This window comes from Pleurodeles waltl, chromosome 4_2, assembly GCF_031143425.1.
Source record: "Pleurodeles waltl isolate 20211129_DDA chromosome 4_2, aPleWal1.hap1.20221129, whole genome shotgun sequence".
Lineage (NCBI taxonomy): Eukaryota > Metazoa > Chordata > Amphibia > Caudata > Salamandridae > Pleurodeles > Pleurodeles waltl.
This window is the reverse complement of record NC_090443.1, coordinates 7943272-7969322: the sequence shown is the minus strand read 5'-3', so window position 1 is coordinate 7969322 and position 26051 is coordinate 7943272. Positions and strand designations below refer to the sequence as shown.

The 26051-nt window shown below is 47.7% G+C and overlaps 1 protein-coding gene across 1 annotated transcript in view; it reads left to right on the top strand.

Moving 5' to 3' along the window:
- The window catches only part of LOC138292040 (von Willebrand factor A domain-containing protein 7-like), a 344708-nt gene that overhangs the window by 73460 nt on the left and 245197 nt on the right, over positions 1 to 26051 (top strand). Inside the window, exon 2 of the mRNA XM_069230371.1 lies at positions 7587 to 7815. Within this exon, the coding sequence (XP_069086472.1) occupies positions 7594 to 7815 (222 nt within the window). The 5' untranslated portion in view covers positions 7587 to 7593. The remainder of the gene's footprint in view (positions 1 to 7586; positions 7816 to 26051) is intronic.

Genomic DNA, 26051 nt, shown 5'->3' with positions numbered 1-26051 from the left:
GTATGTTCCAGTGCCCGCACCATAGCATTTAGCTCTGCTACTTCTGCTGTGCAATCCCCTAGGGTTTGCATGTATGTATGTTGGGGACAAAATTTACTATCCTCCATATAGCCACTTGAAGTATTGATGTTTTATGCCAATTGCAGGTTGTGCTGAGCCATCGGTGTGCATGAAACTTTGATATTGATCAATAGGCAGTGTATTTGGTGGCACTGGGTATTCTAGTTTATATTGCAAAAATTCTTGAGTTTGTAACTTTGGGTAGACTACATGAGTGGCTGTCAAAGACTTTGCCCATTGAATCCAACGTAGATAATGCTTTAGCGTCAGGAATTCTGGCTTTGGTAACAGCCTCAAGGGCTGGAATTGGAGAGACGACAATAATTTGTTTGCCTTGGGCTAGTGGTCTTTCTTTAATGATGGCCATCTGAACAGCAGTGAGAATCTTTTTCAGTGGGAGCAAAGCATTGTTCTGCTGCTGAATACAAATGTGATTTGCATGCAATCGGGACCGTCTCCCTCTCATTGAAAGTTACATAGGTGAAACCAATGGCACCAGCAATTACTCTGATGACCAAATGTTTTTTGTTGTCCCTTGTGTGTAAGAGTTGTGCTGCAAGCATGTCTGTTTGCAAAGCTCTGAGAATATGTGTGTGTTCGACTGTCCAAAATTTACTTGAAAAGTCAGGACGTATTAAGTCATATAAAGGTTTTATGCGTGATGCATAATCTGGAATGTAAATTCTGCCAAAATTTAGGAAACACAATAGGGATTGGAGTTTTTAAAATATTGTGCGCATTTTTTCAAGAATTGTGGCGCTGTGCTCTTTCCTTCACTTGAAAGCTCATCTCCCAGAAACAGGACACTAAGGAAGGCTATTATTATTTTTTTCATTGAATTTATAGCCAAATTCAGCAAATCCCACAACAATGCTGGCTACCCGTCTTAAATGTTGCAGCAATTCATCATCAGTGAGATAGATATCATCTACAAAGGACAATGCATCAGGGTCTATGTCGTGCAATATTGAAGACACACGAGCCGCGAACAGACATGGATTGTTCTTGTAACCCTGGGGTAAACAACATAATTTTTTCTCTGAGCCTAGTGTGCTGAAACTTGTTAAGTTTCTACTCTCAGGCGCTATATTTTGGCAGAAGAAACCATTAGAAATGTTCAGTGTTGTTTTATATTTTTAGCGCACTATGTTGTTCATGAGTGCTGTGCTATGTGAGTTTTTATATTAACTCTATTTCTGAGGTTATATCTATTCTGTGGGGTCTCCGTATGCGGAGATTCTCCCCTTTCTTTTTTAGGTGTTTGTTGTTTTTTATCCCAGCATTTCTTGGTACCCTCAGGAGCAAGCTTGGTAGAATCTTTATTAGATTTACCCTGAAATTGTGGTTTTGTGGGTCTGGCCCCCAGATTATCTCGACCAATGCTAGAGTAGGTCTCCGCGATAATCTCTGGAAGCTCGCGTTCTTGATCCTGTGGAGCCGCATGTGCACTGCTAGTGCAACCGCTGCCCCTTTAAGGTTACTTCATATAATTGAGGATACTGTGGCAAAGTTGCCCATTAGTTCCATCCCCAAGTCCAGGGCCGGGGCAGCCCCGTATTCATCTTGAATTTGTTTCAACTTGTTTGGCAAGTCTCGGTGTACCATGTGCGGTAGTATATAGCGTGGCAAATACAGTGCCCCATGTATTACAGTTATCTTTAGTAGGAACCATCCCAAATGGCAAGCTCATAGTTAATATTCTGTGTTTATCCTGAGGACATGTATGTTTATTTTTTGAGCTAACCAAAACGGAATTTCTTCATGTGTGTCGGGTACTATACCCATGATCGAATGTGCAGTAGCAGGGTTAATGCCGGCATTACTGCATGTGGTTGCACTGGTGCAGCACATGCTGGGTTTGTGTTTTATGTTTGAATTACAGACTGTACTAACCGTCTGTATATTGCCGTCAGATCAGCATATAAGCGTCGGACTTCAGCTACCGCTAAGTTCGCTGCAGCAGGGTGAGGTGTATAGGTGGCCAATAAAGGCCAGGTAGGACCATCATTACTTAGAGGACCTAACCTAATGTGTAAAATTGTGTGGGGGTAGGGCGCCATCAAGCCAATTATTATGTTCTTGATAAGACAGAGGTATTTTTAAATATGCCTATGCTCTGTATTGTGCAAGTACATTTGCAGGTGCATAGTGAAGAAATGTATTTGTGTTCCCATCAACTAGTGGAAATGTGACCCAGGAATAAAAATGTTCTGTTCTATAGGCTGGGTGAGCCTCAACAACAAATGTGACTGGACCCCCCTGGGCCGTTAGGCCATGTGCCAGTAAATGTGCAGTAAGGGGTGGTTGCATATTGACTGCAATTGCTACCTGTTGTGGATTCGCCATAATAAATGGTGAATTTTGTTCAGAGATAAGCACACGAGATGAGGATTATCCTTTTAATGGTTCAAGCTTGAACAACCTACAGAGTTGGTTAGGTATTCCCTACTTAGCTGAGGAGAAAGTCCTCAATACCACGGATGTCTCCGTATATAGTACTGAGGTGTCTTTGTATGTAGTGAGATATAGATACTCTGGAGGACCCGAAAATTAGAGCCTGACCAAACGCTGGCAGAGCCATGTCGCGTAGGCTCTCATTATTCTAATGAGACTACTGAATTTGAGAGGCAGAATCACCTGCAGGGTGGGAGACTGAGTCTAACCTACTAAAGGTGACACCTGTCGCCACAATCTGGATTTTGCTCTGGCTACTCAACAAGAGGACCTCCGTCACCCGCGCTCCGTAGAATAGTCTCCAGCCCGAGGAGGGCATCATATGTGGCAAATCACCTATGCAAACCACTAGATAAGGAGGTCTGAAACCGTCTCAGGGTGGAATGTCCTCGCCCTACTCTCGAAGTAAGGTAGCCTTGACACCGGAGATAGATGCCAGGATGGCCACCTTTCTGGCAAAGTTTGTCAGGGATCCGAAAAAGGGAATTGATAGGTCCTGGAGGTCATGCCAGGATAAACTGCTTGATATGGCTGCCCCTCCTATCAAAAATCCTAGACATGGCCGAAGATGCCTGAGACTCTGGCTCCTTGATGTCCCCTGAAATCCTGTCAGGTTGGGCTCAGAGGGCCATCGTATTTCTAGGTAATGTGAACTGCTGAATCACCACCGAAAGGCGCAGATTGTTTCTGATCAAAATAGATGCCAAATTGGGGGGATTGGCAACCTCTGAGGCTGGTCCTATAGCAAAGGAAGGACTCTTTGGTGACACATTCATTCGTAAGCTGGGGAAGTTTGTGAACACGTTCACATCCCTAGATAAAGGTCATACCTCTATCAAAAGAATGTTCACTCCACATGATTTTGCGACAGCTGGTCGTGGAAGGGCGCGCTCAGCCAGCCAAGCTCTACAGCAGCCCTCCATCAGAGGTACGGCGGTCCATAGGTGCCAGTGAAAAGACCCACCTAGTGGTCTCTGAGCTGCTACGCTAGAGAGCGATATCTCTTTCTCCTCAGCAATCTGTTCTTGGTGGAGAAATGCAACGGGGGCCAATGCCTCATTAACAACTTGAAAGACTTCGACGAATGGCTTGTGTTTCAACACTTCAAAACTGAGGGAATCCACTTCCTCAGGGATTTACTTCAGACAAACATTTGGATGGTGTGTCTTGACATGAATGCCGCCTATCTTACGATTCCAATTTTCTCACCTCACAGGTCCTTCCTCCAGTTTCAGTGGAGCTCTCAACTCCCTCCCTTTTGGTCTGTCCTCTACCCCTTGGTGCTTCACAAAGGTCATGAAACCGGTGGTGGAACACCTTTGAGCTAGAGGGATTCGTCTTCTAATATATCTGGATGACATCCTGCTCATGGACCAATACCCCTATCGATCCACCTGCACCAAACGGTCACACTTGTGAAACTTCTGGATTTTGTAATTAATGAGGAGAAGTCCTCCCTCGTTCAGACCCAAACCATACAATTCTTGTGATTTGTGGTGGATTCCGTAAGAGCCTCTCTGAGCTTCCCAACTTGGGAACGATTCAAAATCAAACACAAGCTGAGGAGGACTCTGTCCAACTCTCTACCTCTCTGAGACATATAACCCACATAGTGGGCTTCCTGTTGTCATCCATTCATGCCATTTTCTGGGCCCTCTACATTATCGGGCCTTACAATGCCTGAAAATGTCTCACCTCCGCAAAGGCCTCACTTATTCCCAGTCGATCCCTCTTTCAGACAAGGCCAAAGAGGAGCTCCAGTGGTGGATTGCACATATTTAAACCTGGAACGGCCATGTAATTTTAGGATCCCAACCGGATCTGATCATAGAGTCTGACGCCAGCCACTCGGGCTGGGGAACCCACTGCAGGCTATTCTCCACAGGAGGAAGGTGTCTTCAGTGGAGCATGCATTCCACATACACTGCTTGGAATTGACGGTGGGGTCCTTCGCAGTCAAATGCTGGACCAGAGGAAAAGCCCAGTGTTGCATTCTTCTCAAGATGGACAATGTGGTGGCAGTCCATTACATCAACCATCTTGGAGGAACAAGATCCAAACTTCTCTCTGACCTAGCCGGACTTGTGGTCTTATTGCCGAGACAGTCAGATCTCAGTGACAGCAAAACATCTCCCGGGGTTAGACAACCGGGTGGTTGACTGGCAGTCCCAACACTGGCGGGATGCCAGTCTCTGGCAACTACATCCTCTAGTGTTTCAGGGGACTCAGAACATGTGGGGTCCATTCACCATGGCTCTGTTTGCCTCCTGCCTGGACCATTACCTGGACAGGTACTAGAGTTGGAGACCGGATCCTGATGTGGTGGTGACAGATGCTTTTCTTCAGGACTGGAGCAAGGAGAAGTGGTATGCATTCCTCCTGCTCCCGAGGATCATGAGACTGTCAACCCAGCATCTGAGGCAAATGGCACACCTAGCAGTAGTTACCCGGATTTGGAGATCTCAAGTTAGGTTTCCAGTTATGATGGAACTTTCTTACGATTTTCCAATCCGTTTACCCCTATTTCTGGATCTTTTCAGGGATCCCACTGGGAATCGTCATCACCTGGTGGAACTAGGCTCTCTCAGTCTCATGGCATGGAGGGTTACCGGGGATGTTGGAAAGTCATGGGGATTTCACGAGAGGCTGCAACATTCCTCACTAAATAATGGGTTTACAGATACTACCGCTCATCTTGGCATTGATGCCTGGGTTGGTGTCACTCATGACAGTTGGATCCCGTGAGGGGGGACACTGTCCATATCCAGAATTTTCTAGCCTCCTTGGCTTCCGGAGGTCTGGAGTACAGATCCATCAATACGTTCAGATCAGCCATTTTGGCAGGTCATGCCCCTGTAGATGGTCACTCAGTAGGGGAGCATCCTTTGGTTTGCAAGCTTTAGAGGTGAGTTGGACTGTCCTTGCCTCCCAAACCCAGGTATTTTAGCTTGTGGGACATTAACACAGTACTGTGCCTTTTTAAATTGTGGCCAGTGAATAAATACCTATCTAGGAAGCAGTTATCAGCGAAGTTGGCAACTTTACTTTGCCTGGTTTCTTGCCGGAGGGTCTTAGATGTACACGCCTTGGATCTAACAGGTAGAGTATTCACTCTGGATGGGGTAATCGCCCACATCTGTAGCAAAAAAAAAGGAATTCAACAGTGGTGTCTTATCCCACAATCCCTGACATTCCTAAGCTGTGTGTAGTTAAGACTCTCAAAGCCTATGAATCCATGATTGAGAAGATTCGTCCTCAATGGGAAAAACAGCTCCTAATCGCTCTCACCAAAGCCCATAAAGGAGTTTCATCCCCCATTATAGCCAGATGGGTTTAATGGGCCATGCAGGAGGCTGGCATCAATACCTCTTTTTTTGGTGCTCATTCTGTCTGGGGAGCTATGACCTTGAAGGTATTCTCCATAGGTGCTTGCCTAGAAGACATTTTTAATGCAGCAGACTGGTCATCGGCCTCCACTTTCAAACCTGTCCAACATCTAGCATCTCTAGTAGTGGAGAAGCTTCGAACCAGGCTAATCCTTGCCTCCGGTCCTGACACAGAATGAAACATTTCATAGCTATCGTAACGGAAAGTTTCAATTCTATTAAGGACATGGAGGTGGGGATTAGCCCATTCAAGCAGGATTTTCTGACCCCTCCCGCATTGATGAGGTGGTACCAAATTGTCCTAAGGAATCCACAATTATCAGGGGGTATACTTAATTATCCTTCTAGCTTCGTTATGGTTAATATCACAAGTTGCAATTTATTTCATTCTTCTGGCTTGATTGAGATGTATTTAGATTAATGCCACAGGCCAGTTATTTACTCCATGCTTCTATATGATGGTTTGAAGGAGAAATATTAACGCTGTTATGGGAGCCTTTGGTAGGGCTGTGTTTAGCTCCTTTCTTTTTCTCTGAGAAGTCTTTCAGACATGAGTGATGATTACGTAGGGGCGGCTGTGTTGTCAGGAAGAAAGAGGGAGATTGAGTGTCATCAGAGGACTTTGAAGGGCTGGCACACGATTGGACATTGTATTGTTGCCTATGGTCTGAAGTATGATTGGAAATGAAGGCCCTCATTAGGACCCTGGCAGACAGCGGTATTTTGGAGAAAAGTACTGCCAACAGGCTGGCGGTAGTATTCCCCAAAATATGACATTGGCGGTTTGCCTCAAGCCAAACTGCCAATGTACCACTCCGTCTGCCAGGGTGGTAACAGCCACCGGGCTGAAGAGTGCAGTCTCCAGCCAGGCGGCCTTCACTGTCCCACCCAGCGGGATTATGACCCCGCCTGATGCCATGTGGGCCTAAGTGTTTTTCCCTTGTTGATACCAGTTCAAGATGTTCTTTGAATGGCTGCTGTGAAACTAAAGCAGGAAAGAATAGCCTAATCGTTGCCTCCGTATCCTTAATAGAATTGAAACTTCCTGTTACAATAGCTAGGACATATTTTTTATTATCAGGAAAACTTTTTTTAGCAAATTTCGTGAAGATTCTTCAAATGGAGCCAAAAATATAGACAAGTAAAGAAAATGCCCTTTCTATGGAAACTAGGTTTTAACTATAACTAATATATATATAATATATATATATTATATATATATATATATATATATATATATATATATATATATATATATATATATATATATATATATATATATCTATATATATATAAATATCTGTGTATGGCCTGTCGAAGGCTAAGGCCCAAACGCATTGCCATTTTTACAAGCACTGAGCACTTTCAAATAAATGAAGAAATAATGATTTGAATTTCATTTCTGGTGGTGCTGCCTTATTTCTCTCTTTTCGGTTTGGGACCTTTTTAGCCTCGGAAAGAAGAGAGGCTTCTGAAGGGGAGAAAAAGACAAATTTATATATATATATATATATATATATATATTGAGTGTGTATTTATAAGGCATGTTTTGTAAACACGTGTTGTTAAGATGTCTGATCTAAGTTATGTAGTATGTTTTTCTGTCTCCTAGAGAATAGTATAGTGTGATGACTTTGGATGTATTCATTTAACACATTGAAACATTTCTCCTTTGTTTTTCCCCAGCGGCAGAATGAAGTTGGAACCCAAGAGGCTTTTCCTCCTTGGGCTGATTCTTGTACTGTTGACGATGAAGACTTCAGGCTTCATCCCATCGAACTACCTGTCCCTAATTTTAGGGAAGGGGATGACACACTCCGATATAACAAAGCAAGGAGTATTACGATGGATCTGCAGAATGTTCCAGGAGACGCCAAATTTCAGAGGCATTACTTTACCACCAGAAACCTGCAACGTAAGTTTTTTGAGGTTAGAAAGTGTGAGAAGGTGTCGGTGGAATGTGAGCAGAATGTAAATGTGAGCACCCTTGCATTATGAAAGAGACGTGGAGAGAGAGTGAAAGGAGATGTTAGAAACTGTGTAATGTCAAAGGGCGCATGGGTAGGATGGAATGAATGATAAACTTTAGCGGGACATAATAAACCCTGGCATTGGTGCGTGTTAAGAGTTATTTCAATGTGGCTTGTTTAAAATTTAGCCTCATGAAAACTTCGCCCATTACTGCATACAGTGGGGGCACTTGGCGAAGACAAGGTATTTCGGAAGAATTTGCAAAATGTCAGCTTCATGGAATGAAGATAGACGGGCAAAAAAACACGTTTTTCTATTTGACCTTGTCAGAACACATATGTTGCTGTCCGAATGCTAATTTTACTTTCCTCAGAATCCTATATTTCTCTTTGTGTTATGGATCGTAGTATGCTGTATAACAAGTTAAACTTTGTGAACTACTCTTTTGTTTACCGTCTACTGTTTTTAGCTCTTGTTTTTTCTCTAAATATTTTGGATCCTATTAATTGCCACTGCATCGGACTGATCACGCGACAATCAAGGTAATTTAGAAGAAGTTTGTATTCTGTATTAGTTTTAATTAGAATCATCCAAAAGACTATGCACTACCAGTGATATTCCATCACTCACAATGAACTGCACCTGCTTTTAAATAAACGCCTTTGGATTAAAATAAACATTATCAGGCAGTAAACTCTAATACCTAGATTTACCAGTTTGTCAAGTGACACAACCACATACAAGCCAGAAAACAAAGACCAAAGCCATATCTGCCAAGACTTACCTGCTTCTTTAGTCACTCTCTGCACTAGCACTTTCACAAGACTGCCTTTTATGACACACAGTCATGTACTACGGAGGAGAGGTGAGATACGCTGCCTATTATAGGATTTGTGATGGGAGTTTGCCCATCCAGTATAGATTTCTATGCCTAGACAAACTCGGAAGGAACCCAAACATTTGACATGTGCTATGCACTATGCTGGGTTGTTTTTGAAAAACAAACACAATTTCCTTCGTTTATGCCTGCTTCGAGTAGGTGTTTGCTTTTTTCTCAATGCCAAGTATGGCTACTTTAATAGAGCTGGTCTTGCATCAACACCTGTGGTTGTTTGCACTGTTCTGCCCTAGTACAGGTCCCATCACTAAAATCCAATTTGATGCAGTCCCTGTACCTCCAGCAGACTCAGAGAAAGAAGAGTGGTAAAACAAAGTTGAGCTTTTGGTAACTGGACAGTGGATACACACACTCCATTTTGGCAATGTGTTTCTCTCCTTTGAAGTCTACACTTAATAATGTGTGAATACACAGCACACCTAACAAACAGGTCGAGACACCATAGTTTGAGGAGGCACACTGTGATTGGGGCCTGAGTATCTGGTTAGACAAAAGAAGGGCCCTGATCAAGTGTCAGCTATCATTTACCTGTTGTAGGGCAGGCCTCTTTGAAACATGCCGCAAGTGTCATATAAAAAACTCCAGCAGACTTTTCAAGGCGGTATTGACAATCAAAAGGATCTGGCACTGCGATGTCAACAAGCGGTCCACTGTGATTGAGGCCGGTCTGGCGAGGGAGACAAAACAAAGGTGCAAGCCTGGGTTTTAGATTCAGCTGCTTGTGAAAGGGAAGGCCTTGTTGAAGTTAATTTAGTCCTTTGGCCCAACCCCTAGGCCACGCTGTCAAGGGAACAATAACACCTCCTTACACCCAAGGTCTTTTGGCCCTGTGCTGGGAGCAAGATCACCTCATTCACACCTATTGAAATGCTAATTAGTGGCTGGTCAAAAAGGGAGAAAAAAAACACATGACGGAGTGCGGCGGCTGGCGGTGCTTCCTGGGCGATTCTGACCGCGGCGGTAAAGCCGCGGTCGGAAAAGGGGAGCCGGCGGTTTCCCGCTGGTTTCCCGCTGGCCCAGGGAACCCGCCATGGCGGCGCTGCTTGCAGCACCGCCATGGGGATTCCGACCCCATTCCCGCCAGCCTGTTTCTGGCGGTGTCCACTGCCAGAACCAGGATGGCGGGAACAGGTGCCGTGGGGCCCCTGGGGGCCCCTGCACTGCCCACGCCACTGGCATGGGCAGTGCAGGGGCCCCCGACCAGGGCCCCACAAAGATTTTCACTGTCTGCTGTGCAGACAGTAAAAATCGCGACGGGTGCCACTGCACCCGTCGCACCCCTTCAACTCCGCCGGCTCCATTCCGAGCCGGCTTCATTGTTGAAGGGGCTGTCCTGCTGGGCCGGCCGGCGGTCTTCTGGCGGTCGCCCGCCGGCCCAGCGGGAAAGCCGGAATGGCCGCCGCGGTCTTTTGACTGCGGAGCAGTCTTTCGGCGGGAACCGCTTGGCGGGCGGCGACCGCCGACCGCCGCGGTCAGAATGACCGCCTTAGTTTCCTTGTGGGCACTGAAGCCCACTTAAGAGAGATTGATAAATATTTAAAAAGCTTTACGCCTGTTAAAAGGGCCAAATTTGCAGTTAACACCTGCAATGTCAGGTTATTAGTGGCAGGCCTGCAGTTGTGTTTACATTGTCAATATAGTGATTGTACAATGGGTGCTGTAGTCCAGGTGTCACATTTAACTTACAGGCCCTGGGTGCACTTTGCTCTCATATACTAGGGACTGAAATGTAAGTTAAATAAATATGCCTTGAGATGTGTTCTAATTTCTTCATGTTGAACGGAGTGTTACAAACACCTTACCCCTGCTCAGCAGGGGTAAAGTGCACAGAGGTCTATGGCCAGCAAAAAATAGAGTGCAACAAAAGGCCAAAAAATCTGAGTTCCAATAAACATTCAGGCTAATTGTCTGAGTACAATATCAGGATGGAAGATATGAAATTCTGGTCATCTTCATACTCAATTGTCTCAAACAATGATTATGAGTGCTAGAGCATTTGTTTTCCGGAAATCATCTGTACATCAGATGATATGCAAGTATACCCAACATGTAGCAAGAAAAAATTATGAATTCTTGGAGGAGTGTGAAATCCTTCATTTCAATTTCCTGGTGGTCAATAATAGCCTTAAAAAATAATTGAGATAGGGGCGTGGCTTACCCGCCAAACATGGTGGCCGCACATTAGAGACACTCCTGGCGGTCGAAATCTAATCCTGTTTCATTCTGCCACACTGCACCCCTTCTGAGCAACAGGAACATCCTGTGCTTGCCTCAGGACCACAGGCCACCCAACAGAGACCTGGGCACATGACACTGAAGTGGGTGGCTGAAGCGAGCTGTGGCCACAAGGTGCATGGCCACCAGTGACAAATGGCGGCACAGGAATAGTGGCGTGGCCTGGGGCTGGGAGCACTGCTGTCTCACTGGCCCTGTTGAAGTCGGGCGGTCATTCTGGCACCACACTAAGAGGGAGCAGGAGTTGGGGTCCACTCTTCTTGGGTTCAGACCTACCTTGCAATACGAGAGTGTGCTGAGGTGCAGAAAGCCCTGGATTCTCATGAGGCCGTGAGGGGTTGATAGGTGAGTACGCGTCTCTGTGGGACAGATGGAACCCTGTACCGGATGCTGAGGTGGTGTGGAGCCTGCCAGAACTGACAATTCACACACCAGCTGGGTGACGATGCTGACAGACTAGGGCTGTAGAGGGTGATGCGGCTCAGGACCTCCAACAAGTAAGTGAACCTAGGTTCCGTGACAAGAGCTGGTGGGGACGGGAGACACCCAACTGTGCTGTGGGAGGCCCTCGGTGGTGGGGGACCTCCCAGGTGTTCACCCCTACCTTCTCGCTGCCACTTTCCCCCTCTTGCCAGTAGGGGGGCTGCACAGCTAGACTTGAGGATGGCCCAAAGCAGAGGCTCCTTGCAGATAATGCTCACTGTCACTTACTATTTAAGCGCTGAGAGCTTCCTTGCAGTGGCAATGGCTGTGGTTGTGTTGTGATGGCAGTGGTGGCTATGGCAACAACTGGCAGGTATTGGTTACTTGACTTGCATGCTCTTATTAGCTCATTTGAGATGACCTTCTCACCTGGTGGACAACCCCTATACCATATTCACTGAGGATTCACTGGCCTGGCTGCTGCCTCCACTATTGGGGTGGCTGACTTTGGCACTGGCGTGAGTGGAAGTACGGTACCTGTTGCTAACTGCAGAGGCCCCCTTGTTCGTGAGCAGTCTCATAAAGTCCCCCCGCCCCTTGTGGCACCGGGCCCCTCATTACAGCAGTCACCTGCTTGTGCCACCCTGAGTTTCACTCGGGGTCTGGCAGGTCTCATCTGGAATTGGCAAGGTACACTACAGACAGCAAATAATGCTTGCCTGGTCTCCATATTTGAGCGCTGAGACCTCCCTCGCTGCGACAATGGCTGTGGCCATGTTGTGATGGCAGTGGTGGCAACAGCAATAATTGGCAGTTGTTGGTGACTTGACTTACACACTACTTATCTCTCACTAGCTCTTTTGGAATGACCATTTCACCTAGTGGGCCACCCCCCAAAAATAATAATTGAAGATTTGCTGGCCTGACAGCTGCCTCCACTGCTAGGGTAACTAACTTGGGCTCTGGTGTGAGTTGAGGTACGGTGCCTATTGCTGACTGCAGAGGCCTACTTGGTCATGTGCCACCTAATAAAGCCCTCCCCTGCCCCTCGTGGGTTCTGGCTTTCCAATATGGACAGCCAACTTCTTGTGCCGCCCGTATATCTCCTGGGGGTCTGACAGAACTCGCCTGGGAGTGGTAGGATACATTACAGATACCTACCAACTATGACCATAGATAAACATTCAACCAATCCAAAGCAGAGCACAATGAACAAATATACGCAGCCCGGCGGCACTACGGAAGTCCTTGGTCCCAGTGATCAAACTGCAACGAGTCCAGATAATGCAACACTATTGCCGCCCGTCACACAATCCCACAACATGTCAGATGCCAAGATTGGGGCGGCTGGTTTGGACGTTGCCTTGCTTCGCCAGGACGAGGATCTCAGGAGTGGAGGACTCAGTCGGTATCCTTCAAGTAAAGGTTATAAAACCTGAAGCGGTGACTAAGGAACTGGCTCTGTGAGTTGAAGACACAGAGGGAAGAGCCTGATGTAATAATCTGAGATTTGTGGGCTTCCCTGAGGGCTGTGAGGAGTGGTCTGTAGACACTTTTCTGATCAAACGGCTGTGCTCTGTGGTCCTTGAAGGGACCCTCTCCTCGTGCTTCATGGTCAAAAGAGCACACAGAGCATTAACCATGAAACCGCCTTCGGAAGCCATTCTCAACTGATCATTGCCCGGATCCTGAACTATAAGGACAGGGCAGCGATACTCAGGTTTGCATGCTCGCTATTCAAGATTACATACTGGGCATCTCCCATCATGATTTTTCCCAACTCCACAAAGATGGTCCTGCAGCAGCATCAGTTAATCATCGTTGCCAAACAATGGCTTCAGGAACTCAAATTGCCATATATGCTGCTCTACCTGGCTTCATTGCGAGTGATCGAGTCACAATGGTGAGGTTTTTGGTTGGACTGATGAGAAAACCTCACACCCTGCCACGTATTCATTCAGACTCCTCGCAGACCACAGAGAAAGCTCACCCTAAGGACCCCTCAAAGAAGCGACTGAGGAGACTCGTGTGGTCTGCCTCTACCCTTCCCTTTACCGTGCTGTGGCATCATGGGGGAGTCATGTATTTATAGTTTAACAATGTGTTCCATACAGCACAGCGTGGATGACAGTTTGTTTAACCGCAAATACGTGAGATAGTAACTGTATTATCTCTAATAACTATTCACTATGGGGTATAGGGATCCATTGGACATGGGTAGCGAATGAACCCTGTTGGGGCTCCATTTCTTTGTGTGCTGTGATAGATAATTCCTGTTTGATAAAGTATATCTGGGGGGGGAATTTCAAGGGATGTTCTTGTTAGTTGCATTTTGTTTACAGGCACAGCCCCACCACACGCAGCTACTCCTACCTGTATCTGGCCCATTTTACATGTACACCCTTGAACACTCTGATTACAGAGGGAACTGAAGCCTTCTTGGGTCGAATTCATGTCATGTCATGGAATTACAGGGGTGTCCTCGACAGGATCAAATGTGGGGCTGTCTTAAAATATGCCGAAAAGACGGAGGTTCACATTTTGATGTTACAGGAGATCCAACTTCTAGTTACTAAGGCTTCCTCCATTGCTCAGTACGGGTAGGACTGAGTTTATCATTCAGGATTTACAATAGGAACCAAGGCACCAGTATCCTATTACAGCGGGCAGTCCACTTTCAATTAGTACAGACTTGGACAGATCAGTTAGGCAGATTTACAGTTGTGACAGGGACGCTCTATGGCGAAGTCCGCATTTTATGTTGCATATATGCTCCCGCCTCTAAGACAGACCTTTGTGGACAGTGTGGTACGTTTGTGGGGAAACCTCCCCAATGGCCTCAAGGTGATCAAAAGTGACTGGAATGACGTAATGGACCAACTGGTCAACAGGTGGCGCACACATGTTGGGGCACCCAGACCTGGTAGATCTAAACTTTTCGTAAAGGAGGCAATCCTGGGGACTGACAGATGTATGGACACCCCACTATCCATCGCGCTGCAGTTATACTTACCTTTCAGCAATACACGGTTCCCGCTCCTGTCTAGACTATTTTCTAGTGCCCACCGCACAGGGACAAAGAGTCACAGATGTGATGTTACTGGCGCAGGAACTGTCGGATCACTCCTCATTAGTTATGGGTCTTTATCTGGGACCTGAGAGACCATCCTTCTGATAGCATTTGCCAACGTGGACTTCACAAAATTCCACGTACCCTACAACCCTTGTATGCGGCATGGACAAATATTTTGCCTTTAACATGGGCACAGTGTGATCTCCCATCACGTTTTGGGAAGCCTTTAAACCCACCCTTCACGGGATGCACATCTGTTTTCTTTGCACGTCTGACTGACCTCGAGACGCAAATATATAACCATGAGGCCTGTAGTTGTCAGGCGGACAATGAGATTTCACATCAGCAGTTGGGGCTTGGACCGCAGCAGTATGAGCAGATCTTCCTAGATGAAGCCAACCTGTGTGGCGGGCGACGCAGAGCCAAATATATGAGTGGGGCAACAAATCAAGCAAACTGCTTCATAGACTATCAGGCAAGGACTCGGTCAGATGCCCTCCTATGGATTAGCGATGGATAGGAAGCCCTGGTGACAGATCCCAGAAAGCTAGCACTTAGATTTGAGATGTTCTTTCTGGTGATGTACTCAAGACAGGACCTGTTACCTCATGGCCTTTTTTCATCTCCCTCCTGACTCCCAGCTGCCCTCTCCTCCCCCCACCTCCCAGTTAATGGCGGCCACTGCGTGGTAGGCTGAGCAATACCACTGACCTGGTCAGTGCTTTGCACTGCCTCCTGTGGATCCACTGTCTAAGTAGAGCCCTTTCCCTGGCTCCTCTGAACTCCTGACCCCTGTCAGGAGTTCAAAGCCCTCCTCCACTTGCAGCCTTCTGCCTGCGCCTCATCCCTGGTGTCTAATGGGAGAGCTCTGCTTTCCTACTAGGCTACCTTCTGCCTCTCTCCTCCTTTTGCTTTGCTTTGCTCTGCTCTCTGCTCCACTACTGTCCCTTAGTGCTTCTTTTCCTTGTTTCTCTGTCACTCAGTTCTCTTTCTCTCACTTTCACCCTCCCCCTCTCTCTCGCTCTACCCCGCCACCGCTCCCCCCGGGGCCCAGCCACTTTTTTCACACTGTTTTTCAGCCTCCTCCCACCTCCCAGCTGTTCCTCTCCTCCCACCCACCTCCCTACTTATTGGCCGCTGCTGCGTGCCCGCGCGCAGCGGGTGTGCTGCTGGCACGCCATAGCCAAGGCCATCTGTGCCTGTCCGCGCCGCAACCGTGCCCAGCGCCAGAACCTCTGGCTCCCCTCCCCCCACTGCCGCCACGCATGTCTTCACTATGATTCCACCACCCTCCGCGCCCTCAACACCGGCCGCTCTCCCGCCTGCCTTCAAGCCTCCCCACAGACCACCCGCGGACCCTTCTCCTGCCGGAACTGCACCCTCACCAGCCTCCACGCCAACGACACACAGCACCAAGGCAGGATGCAACCGTCTCAGATGTATCCTCCTAAACACCCACTCCGTCCACAAGCATGCAGTAGAGCTATGGAATCTACTTGACTCAGCCTCCCCAGACGTCGCCTTCCTGACCAAGATCTGCATGAATCTCTCCTCAGCGCCTGACATCGCCATAGCCATCCCAGACGGCTACAAGATCAACCGCAGGGACCGCTCCTAAAAACCAGGAGAGGTATCACCATCATCCACAAGAACACCCTCAGCATCATGACCAACATCGAAGACACCCTTAGCACCGCCGAACTCCTGCACTTCCAAATCCACACTGACACAATCCTTCAAGGGACCCTCATCTACAGGCCCCCGGCCCACGACAGCAGTTCAGCGGCTCCATTACCAACATCATCAGCACATGCGCTCTCTTATCCACTGACTACATACTCCTCGGAGACTTAAACTTCCACCTTGAGAACAACAACGACAACAACATCCCCACCCTGCTCGACAACCTCTCAAACCTCGGCCTCAAACAGCTCGTCACAACACCAACCCACTTCGCAGGACACACACTGAACCCTATTTTCTCTGCCAGCAATAATATCTCTTTCAGCCACACCACCAAACTCCACTGGACAGACCACCGCTGCACCCACTTCTCCTTCAAGAAACCCACAACACACCACCACTCACAATGGATCCCCCACCGCAGCTGGAACAAGGTCACCGAAGACCAACTTATCTCGACCCTCTCCCAGAACCCACCCATAGACACCACCGACACTGATGCAGCTGCCCGCATCTTCAGGCAATGGGTCAACACCTGTGCCAATACTTTCGCCCCAATCAAGAAGCCCTCCACTAGCTGCACCGACAGAAAGGCCTTCTGGTTTACCGCCGACCTCCACGAATCTAAGCAAAGCTGACGAAGACTCGAAAGAAAGTGGCGCCAAGATCAGACTCTGTACAACCATACAGCCTTCAAAAATGCCACCCGCAGACACCACTAACTCATCTGAGCCGCCAAAAGAACCGCCTTCAAAGACCGAATCCACAACAACGCACACAGCCACAAGGAGCTCTTCAATGTCGTGAAGGAACTCTCTATCCCCAGCTCCGACGTCAATGACATTCCGCCATCCCAAGACCTCTGCGACTCCCTAGCCTCCTACTTTCACCACAAGATTGCAGACATCCACGACAGCTTGAGCACCCAGACCCTTCCCGGCAACTACCAACACCACAGATTCACCTCCGACCAACCTCCTGCTCTCCTGGCCACCGTCAACGACAACAACACTATCGAAATCATGAACACCATCCACTACCGCTCTCCATCTGACCCCTGCCCCCACCACATCCTCAACAAAGCAAGCTCCGTCATCGCACCCCAACTACGGAAGATCATCAACAGCTCCTTTGAGTCTGCTACTTTCCCGGAGAACTGGAAAAACGCTGAGATCAACGCCCTCATCAAAAAACCCAAGGCGGACCCAAAGGACCTCAAGAACATCTGGCCTATCTCCTTGCTCCCCTTCCCATCAAAAGTCATTGAGAAGGCCATCAACAGATAACTAACCCACTTCCTAGAGGAGAACCGCACCCTGGACCCTTCCCAATCCGGATTCCGCAGCAACCACAGCACCGAAACTGCCCTCATCGCCGCCACCAACGACATCAGAACCATACTGGACAGCGGCAAAATTGCAGCCTTCATCCTTATGGACCTCTCAGCCGCGTTCAACACCGTCTGCCACCACACCCTACGCAATGCTGGAATCAGCGACAGAGCACTGGACTAGGTCACCTCCTTTCTCACCGGCAGAACCCAGAGAGTCTGCCTCCCCCCGTTCCGCTCTGAGGCCACCAAATCATCTGCGGCATACCCCAGGGTTCGTCCCTCAGCCCGACCCTCGCTAACATTGCCCGATCCCATAACCTCAACATCATCTCATACGCCAAGGACACCCAGCTGATCCTCTCCCTCACCAAGGACTCCGCCAAGACCATGAAGGCCATCGCCGAATGAAGGCCATCGCCGAATGGATGAAGAGCAGCTGCCTCAAACTCAATTCAGACAAGACGGAAGTCCTTATCTTCGGCTCCACCCCCTCTGGATGATTCCTGGTGGCCTGCGACTCTTAGAACTGCTCCAACTCAGACCGACCACGCACGCAACCTAGGATTCATCTTGGACCCCTCACTAACCATGATCCAGCAAGTCAGTGCTATCTCCTCCTCCTGCTTCCACACCCTCTGACTGCTCCGAAAGACCTACAAATGAATACCCACTGAAACCAGAAGAACAGTCACCCAAGCCCTCGTAACAGCTAACTGGACTACGGCAATGCCCTCTATGCAGGAACTACAGCCAAACTCCAAAAGAGGCTGCAACACATCCAAAATGCCTCTGCACGCCTCATCCTGGACATCCCCCACCACTGCCAGATCACACACCACCTAGAAAACCTGAACTAGCTCCCAGTCAACAAGAGAATCACCTTCAAACTCCTCACCCACGCTCACAAAGCACTGCACAACACCGGACCACAATACTTCAACAAACGACTCTCCTACACCCGACCCGGCATCTCCACCCAGCTGACCTCGCCCTCTCAACTGTCACACATGTCCGCAGAACTGCAACCGGCAGTAGATCATTTTCACACCTCGCTGCCAAAAAGTGGAACACTCTTCCCACCCACCTGCGCCAGACCAAAGACCTCCTTACCTTCAGGAAACTTCTCATGACCTGGCTGTTCGAGCAGTAGCAGCACCTCACCCCCACCCACCTTCTCCCCCTCCCCTCCTCAGCGTTTTGAGACCCTCACAGGGGAGTATTGCGCTTTACAAATCCCTGATTGATTGATTGATTGATGACCCTATCGTGGATTTTGTAGATGCATTACCTCTACAGACGCTGTTGAATGACGTGCGAGCGCAGCATGATGAGGGACTCACAGAGACAGCTGTCGTCGGCGTTGGCTGGGCTCCGGTCGGGCATAGTCCCCGGCTTGAATAGAGTTCCTGAAAAATTCCTCATAGTATTGATATCTAACTTAGAAAGATACTTCCTCCAGGCTACCCATGCTTCAGCGGATGAGGCGACACTTCCACTGGATTTGGCACCACACCGAAATTTTGGTTTTCCCCAAACCAGATCACCCACCAGAAGACCTCACATCATATCAACCAATATCCCTACTAAATGTGGAAGTCAACCTTCAGGCCAAGACCCTCGCTAATGGACTGCTTCTGTATTTCACAGCACTCATACTCCCTGATCAGGCAGGCTTTATGCCAGGTTGCGCTACTCAATATAATATTTGGCAGGTCTTGAATACCGCTGCACTCGCAGGCTGCATAGGACGGTCTGCCGCTATCCTCTCAGCTGATTCGGATAAGGCATTCAACTCTGTAAGTTGGGAATACTTTTTCATTTTACTGCAGATTCTGAACTTTGGGTCCAAATTTGTTTCCTCCGTCCGATTGCTATACACCAATCTGACAGTTGCTGTATGTATTGTGGGTCATGTCTTGGGGACTTTCCAGATTTGCGGGGGTTGCACCAGGGATGCCCGTTGCTATTTGCACTGGTGGTCAAGCCCTTAGCCATGTGGGTGAGAATGGACACTCAAGTACAAGGCTTTGAGTGGAGCCCGGAGTGTTCAGATAAGATTGCACTTTATGCGGAAGACATATTATTCTTCATGACAGACCCTGAATCTACAGGCCCAAGCATCTTCAAATTATGCAAATATTTGGTGAAACATCGGGCCTCTTCATGAACATCTCTAAATCCACCCTACTACCATTAAATGGATACATAGGGTATTTTACGTGGTCACCGGAAATCCGGGTGCTGGTAGAGGGCCTCAAATACCTGGAGTGCATTTGTCACCTGTTATTGGATGGTCATGGGCTAGAAATATTGAACTAGCAGTTGCCTAGGCACAGGATGAAGTTAGAGCATGGGTGCTCCTCCCCTTTTCTTTGATGGGTCAATCGGCCATCTTTAGGATGGTCTCCCTTCCCAGATTGTTATACCAGATCCAAAACTATCCCTACCCCATCCCTCGTGGCTGGTTCCAACAAATCAACTCTATTGAATGGGGGAACTCCGTGTATTGCACTCACCACGTGCTTCCAGTCCATCTATAGTGGAGGCATTGCCTCTGCTGATATGCACTGTTATTATTAATCTTCGCAAGTACTGATAATGAACGAATGGAAGTGTGGCCATTATGGGGACCCGCCATATGTAACTGTGAAATAGGCCATGTGCCACCCCACTGCTGGACTAACTGTATGGTAATGCAAAAATTGACTGTCTTCCCCCAGCAACACAGGTAGTCCTCAACACCTGGCAAGGGTGTGGGAAACTCAGAGTGGATGCCATTATGGTATGGTATGGCTCTACAACAGGTGGCTCATCTGGATGTATTTAGGAAATGGGAAGTGATAGGCATCTCGACTTTTGGTGATGTTATGAATGGCACAGTCCTGAAATCCTTCCAGGAACTTCAACAGGACTACCAACTACACAGCAGCCAATTTCACATATACTTACAGCTAAAACACCCCATCACTCCATACATTAAACATCTTGACACACTCCCAGAATTCAATCCCCTGGAAGACAAACTTCTGATAGGTGGCTTATGGGGCCACAAAATCCCCAAAATATATTGCGCCTTGGTTATCAGTAGTACACACACACTTACGGCACTCCGCCATTCTGGGTTACTGACATAGACCTGGTATACGATGATTGGTCTGAGGTGTTACAGGCGCCCTCATAGGAGGCCAATTCGACACAGACTTCTGACTTATCCAACTTAAGTGCTTCCACAGAGCCTATTACACAAGACATTGTCTATGGTGCGGGGGTGGTGAACTCCTCATTATGCCTTCAGTGTCAGACAGCAGATGGCACTTTCAGGCACACTGTGTGGGAATGCCCTGCACTGGATCCTTTTTGGTAGGGTGTCACTGGCTGCCTTAGTGAGGTTCTTTCAGGGACCATTCCATTATACCCCAGACTGATCCTACTGCACATCACCGATGGACTAGGTGGCAACAGATACAAATGGGCACTTCTTTTTCTAGGCCTTACTACTGCAAAGAGGAGCATAACACTGCCATGAAAGTCAGATAGTGCACCCTCTATAAACGTGGGGAAGCAGGGCCTGGATCATTGTATGGGGCTATAACTTCTGGTGTTCCAGGCAAGAGGATGCCCACACAAACACCTCTAAATGTGGCAGAGGTGGGTCGAGTGGCATAGTGCTGGCACTTGATTGTACTTCTTAATCCTGCTTGGAAGATGAGGTCAGAAATTACTGCACTCCATAACTTGACTAGGGCCATCAGCTCTACGCTATATATTTTTGGAGGCGTAGGGACCGGAGAAGGGTGGTGGCTGAGGTGAGTGGCTATAAGGGCCTAATTTATGTTAATGTTTTGAGTTTGTTACTGCAAAGTACTTTCTGTATTCTGTAGGTCATGCCGGTTTATGTGGAAAATATAATGCAATTTTTTGAAACAAAAATAATAATTGAGTCAAAACAGGGGTTATGGACCTGCTTCACCTCATGAAACAAATGAACATGCTGTACCATCCTGTCCCCCAATGTTTTCCTCAATTAAGACCATTATGAGTAACAGAAGAGTAATGTAGGCTGGAGACCTCAGACAAAGCTTTCAAATAGCATAGGTAGTGAAAACGTTCTACTGTTAACCAAAGCTCCTCAAACAGAAACTGCCTGCCCTCATGACTTCCAAAAAAGACCCCAGAGTCCTTAGCACAGGTGCCAACTCTCTCCTGGACTATGTCAATGCATTCTTTGCAATGTTGAATAAACACCCAATACAATAACTTCAAAAAGCCTAGAACATGGCTGGTTGTGAAAGAGAGCAGTATAAAAGCATCATTCCAACACTTTCCACTTGAGAAATCTGCACTGGTTTTCCTTGTTGAGCCACAATCTTGTCACCGTCTTTTCTTAGATTTTGTCTCACATACAAACGCTACTTGGAACTCCAAATTATTACAAGAACCAAACGCAAAAGTACTTCTCTTCTGCTGGCACCCACCTGTAGGATAACCTTGCCCTGGAAATTTCCAAAGTTCTTATGCTCCTGCTCGTCAGTGCAGCACTAAAAAGCAATTTAGTCTGAATCCATCCTTTTCTTGAGCCAGATTATCCTGACTGTTGCTCTGTTTGTTGAATGAATAGTACATTTTGCCCGTCTGAAATCCAACACTTTCCCTACTATTGCACAGACTGAATTGGGCATAGTAAATTTTACACCTCTAAAGTCCAACGCTTTCCCTACTGTTGTGCTGTTTGGAGAGGGAAGAATACATTTTACCTATTTGAAATCTAATGCTTTTTCTAATATTGCTGTGTTTGGAGTGAAAATAGTAAATTTCACCCCTTCGAAATTTAACATTTTTCCTACTGTTGCACAGACTGGAGTTGGAACAGTAAATTTTACCTCTCTAAAGTCAAGCACTTTCCCTCGTGTTACACTGTTCGCAGAGGGAATAGTGCATTTTACCTATTCATAGTCCAATGCTTTCCCTACTTTCCCCATTTTAAGCGACAATAGTAAATTTCACCTCCTTAAATTCCAACATTTTCCGTACCGTTTAAGATTAAGTTTAGATTGAGGATTGAAAAATTTGGGGTTAGTGTAAATAATTTACATATCTTGATTGGTTAGGGTTATTATTATCTTTAGGGTGGATGTATGATGGAACAACGAATGAGTTTACAATGCATGCCTTTACAATGTGGTGTTTACAACGACTGCATCTTTACGACGCATGCCTGTACCACACATGCCTTTACAACAAATTTAATTGTAAAAGCATGTTTGATAAAGTAACATGCATGGTAAATTCTCCCACACCCTGCCCCCTAAACCTGACATCATACTCCACCAGCCCAAGCCCTTAAAACTGTCCCTTCCAACACCTGCCCAGAGTCTTACCCCAGCCTACCCTGCTTTGTCCTAAAACCTGTCCCAAACTTTCCTAGAAACTACCTCCACCCTGCCCTGGACTCTAAAACCTACCCTAGCCAAAGAATGACCCCACCTGTCCTAACAACTACCCCGACCCCTGCCCTAAACCGTAAATCCTACCCTGGCCTAAAAACTACCCTTCCCTGCCATAAAAACTACTCCCATCTTCACCCTGAAACCTAAAACCTACCCCCTGTCCTAAAAATTACCCCGATCCCCTGCCCTAAACCCTCAAATCTTCCCTGTTCTGTCCTAAAAACTACCCTGACCCCCCGCCCCACTCCAAACCCTGAAACCTACTGTGACCTGTCCTAAAACCTACCCCGCTCTGTCCTAAAAACTACCTGACCCTGCTCTAAACTCTAAAACCTACCCTGTCCTAAAACCTACCCCACCCTGTCCTAAAAACCACCCCATTCCCCTGCCCCACCCTGAATCCTATGACCTACCTCACCTTGTCCTAAAAACCACCCTGACCCCCACCTTCACCATAAACCCTAAAACCTACCCCACCCTGGCCTAAAAGCTACCAGACCCCCCTCTATATCCTAAAACCTACCCTGTCTTAAATCCTACCCCACCCTGTCCTAAAAACTAACACAACCCCAGCCTTCTCCCTAAAACCTACCCTACTCCTGTCCTAAAACCTACCCTGTGCTGTCTTAAAATCTACCCTGAGCCACGCCCTAAACCCTAAAACCTAACCTGCCCAAAAACCTACCCATGTCCTAAAAATTATTTGACCTCCTGCCCTAAACCCTAAAACCAACACTGTCCTGTCCTAAAAACTACCCAGACCCCAGCATTCACCCTAAACTCTACCCTTCCCCGTCCTATAACCTACCCTGCTCTGTCCTAAAAACTACTTGACCCCCACTCTAAACCCTAAAACCTACCCTGTCCTAAAACCTACTCCACCCTGTTCTAAAAACTACCCCGACCCCTACCTTCACCCTTAAACCTACCATACTCCTGTCCTAAAACCTACCCCGTGCTGTCCTAAAAACTACCCTGATCCCCTGCCCTAAACCCTAAAACCTAAAACCTACTGTCCTGTTCTAAAAACTATCACGAACCCCGGTCCCACCCCAAACCCTAAAACCTTCCCTGCCCTGTCCTAAAATGTACTCCACTCTGTTCTAAAAACTACCCGACCTCACCCTAAACCCTAAAACCTACCCTGTCCTAAAACCTACCCCACCCTGTCCTAAAAACTACCCGACCCCCGCCTTCACCCTGAACCCTAAAGCCTACCCTTCGCCATCCTAAAACCTACCCTGTTCTGTCCTAAAAACTACCCAACTCCCACTATAAAATCTACCCAGTCCTACAACCTACCCCACCATGTCCTAAAGACTACCCGACCCCCCCTTTACCCTAAAACCTGCCCTACTCCTCTCCTAAAACCTACCCTATGCTGTCCTAAAACCTACCCTGACTTCCCACCCTAAACCCTAAAAACTACCCTAGCCAAAGAATGACCCCACCTGTCCTATCAACTACCCGACCCCAGCCCTAAACCGTAAAACCTACCCTGGCCTAAAAACTACCCTTCCCTGCCATAAAAACTACTCCCATCTTCACCCCGAAACCTAAAACCTACCCCCTCTCCTAAAAATTACCCCCATCCCCTGCCCTAAACCCTCAAATCTTCCCTGTTCTGTCCTAAAAACTACCCTGACCCCCCACCCCACTCCAAACCCTGAAACCTACCCTGACCTGTCCTAAAACATACCCCGCTCTGTCCTAAAAACTACCTGACCCCGCTCTAAACTTTAAAACCTACCCTGCCCTAAAATCTACCCCACCCTGTCCTAAAAACTACCCCGTCCCTCTGCCCCACCCTGAATCCTATGACCTACCTCACCCTGTCCTAAAAACCACCACGACGCCCGCCTTCACCATAAACATTAAAACCTACCCGGCTCTGGCCTAAAAGCTACCAGACCCCCCCCCTATACCCTAAAACCTACCCTGTCTTAAATCTTACCCCACCCTGTCCTAAAAACTAACACAACCCCAGCCTTCACCCTAAAACCTACCCTACTCCTGTCCTAAAACCTACCCTGTGTTGTCCTAAAATCTACCCTGAGCCACGCCCTAAACCCTAAAACCCACACTGTTCTAAAACCTACCCTGCCCTGACTTAAAAACTACCCAACCCCCTACCCTAAACCCTAAAACCTAAAACCTACTGTCCTGTTCTAAAAACTACCCCTACCCCCGGCCCCACCTCAAACCCTAAAACCTTCCCTGCCCTGTCCTAAAACCTACCCAACCCTGTCTTAAAAACTACCCCGTTTCCCTGCCCCACCCTGAATCCTATGACCTACCTCACCTTGTCCTAAAACCCACCTCGACACCAGCCTTCACCATAAACCCTAAAACCTACCCCACTCTGGCCTAAAAGCTACCAGACCCCCTCTATATCCTAAAACCTACCCTGTCTTAAATCCTACCCCACCCTGTCCTAAAAACTAACACAACCCCAGCCTTCACCCTAAAACCTACCCTGCTCCTGTCCTAAAACCTACCCTGTGTTGTCCTAAAATCTACCCTGAGCCACGCCCTAAACCCTAAAACCTACCCTGCCCTAAAACCTACCCCATGTCCTAAAAGTTATTTGACCCCCTGCCCTAAACCCTAAAACCAACACTGTCCTGTCCTAAAAACTACCCCAACCCCACACCCCACCCTAAACCGTAAAATCTACCCTGCCCTGTACTTAAACCTACCCCGCTCTGTCCTAAAAACTACCCGACCCTGCTCTAAACCCTAAAACCTACCCTGTCCTAAAACCTACCCTGTCCCCGCCCCACCCCACCCTGAATCCTAAAACCTATCCCACCCTGTCCTAAAAACTACCCAGACCCCCGCATTCACCCTAAACTCTACCCTTCCCCTGTCCTATAACCTACCCTGCTCTGTCCTAAAAACTACTTGACCCCCACTCTAAACACTAAAACCTACCCTGTCCTAAAACGTACTCCACCATGTTCTAAAAACTACCCCGACCCCTACCTTCACCCTTAAACCTACCATACTCCTGCCCTAAAACCTACCCCGCGCTGTCCTAAAAACTACCCTGGTCCCCTGCCCTAAACCCTAAAACCTACACTGTTCT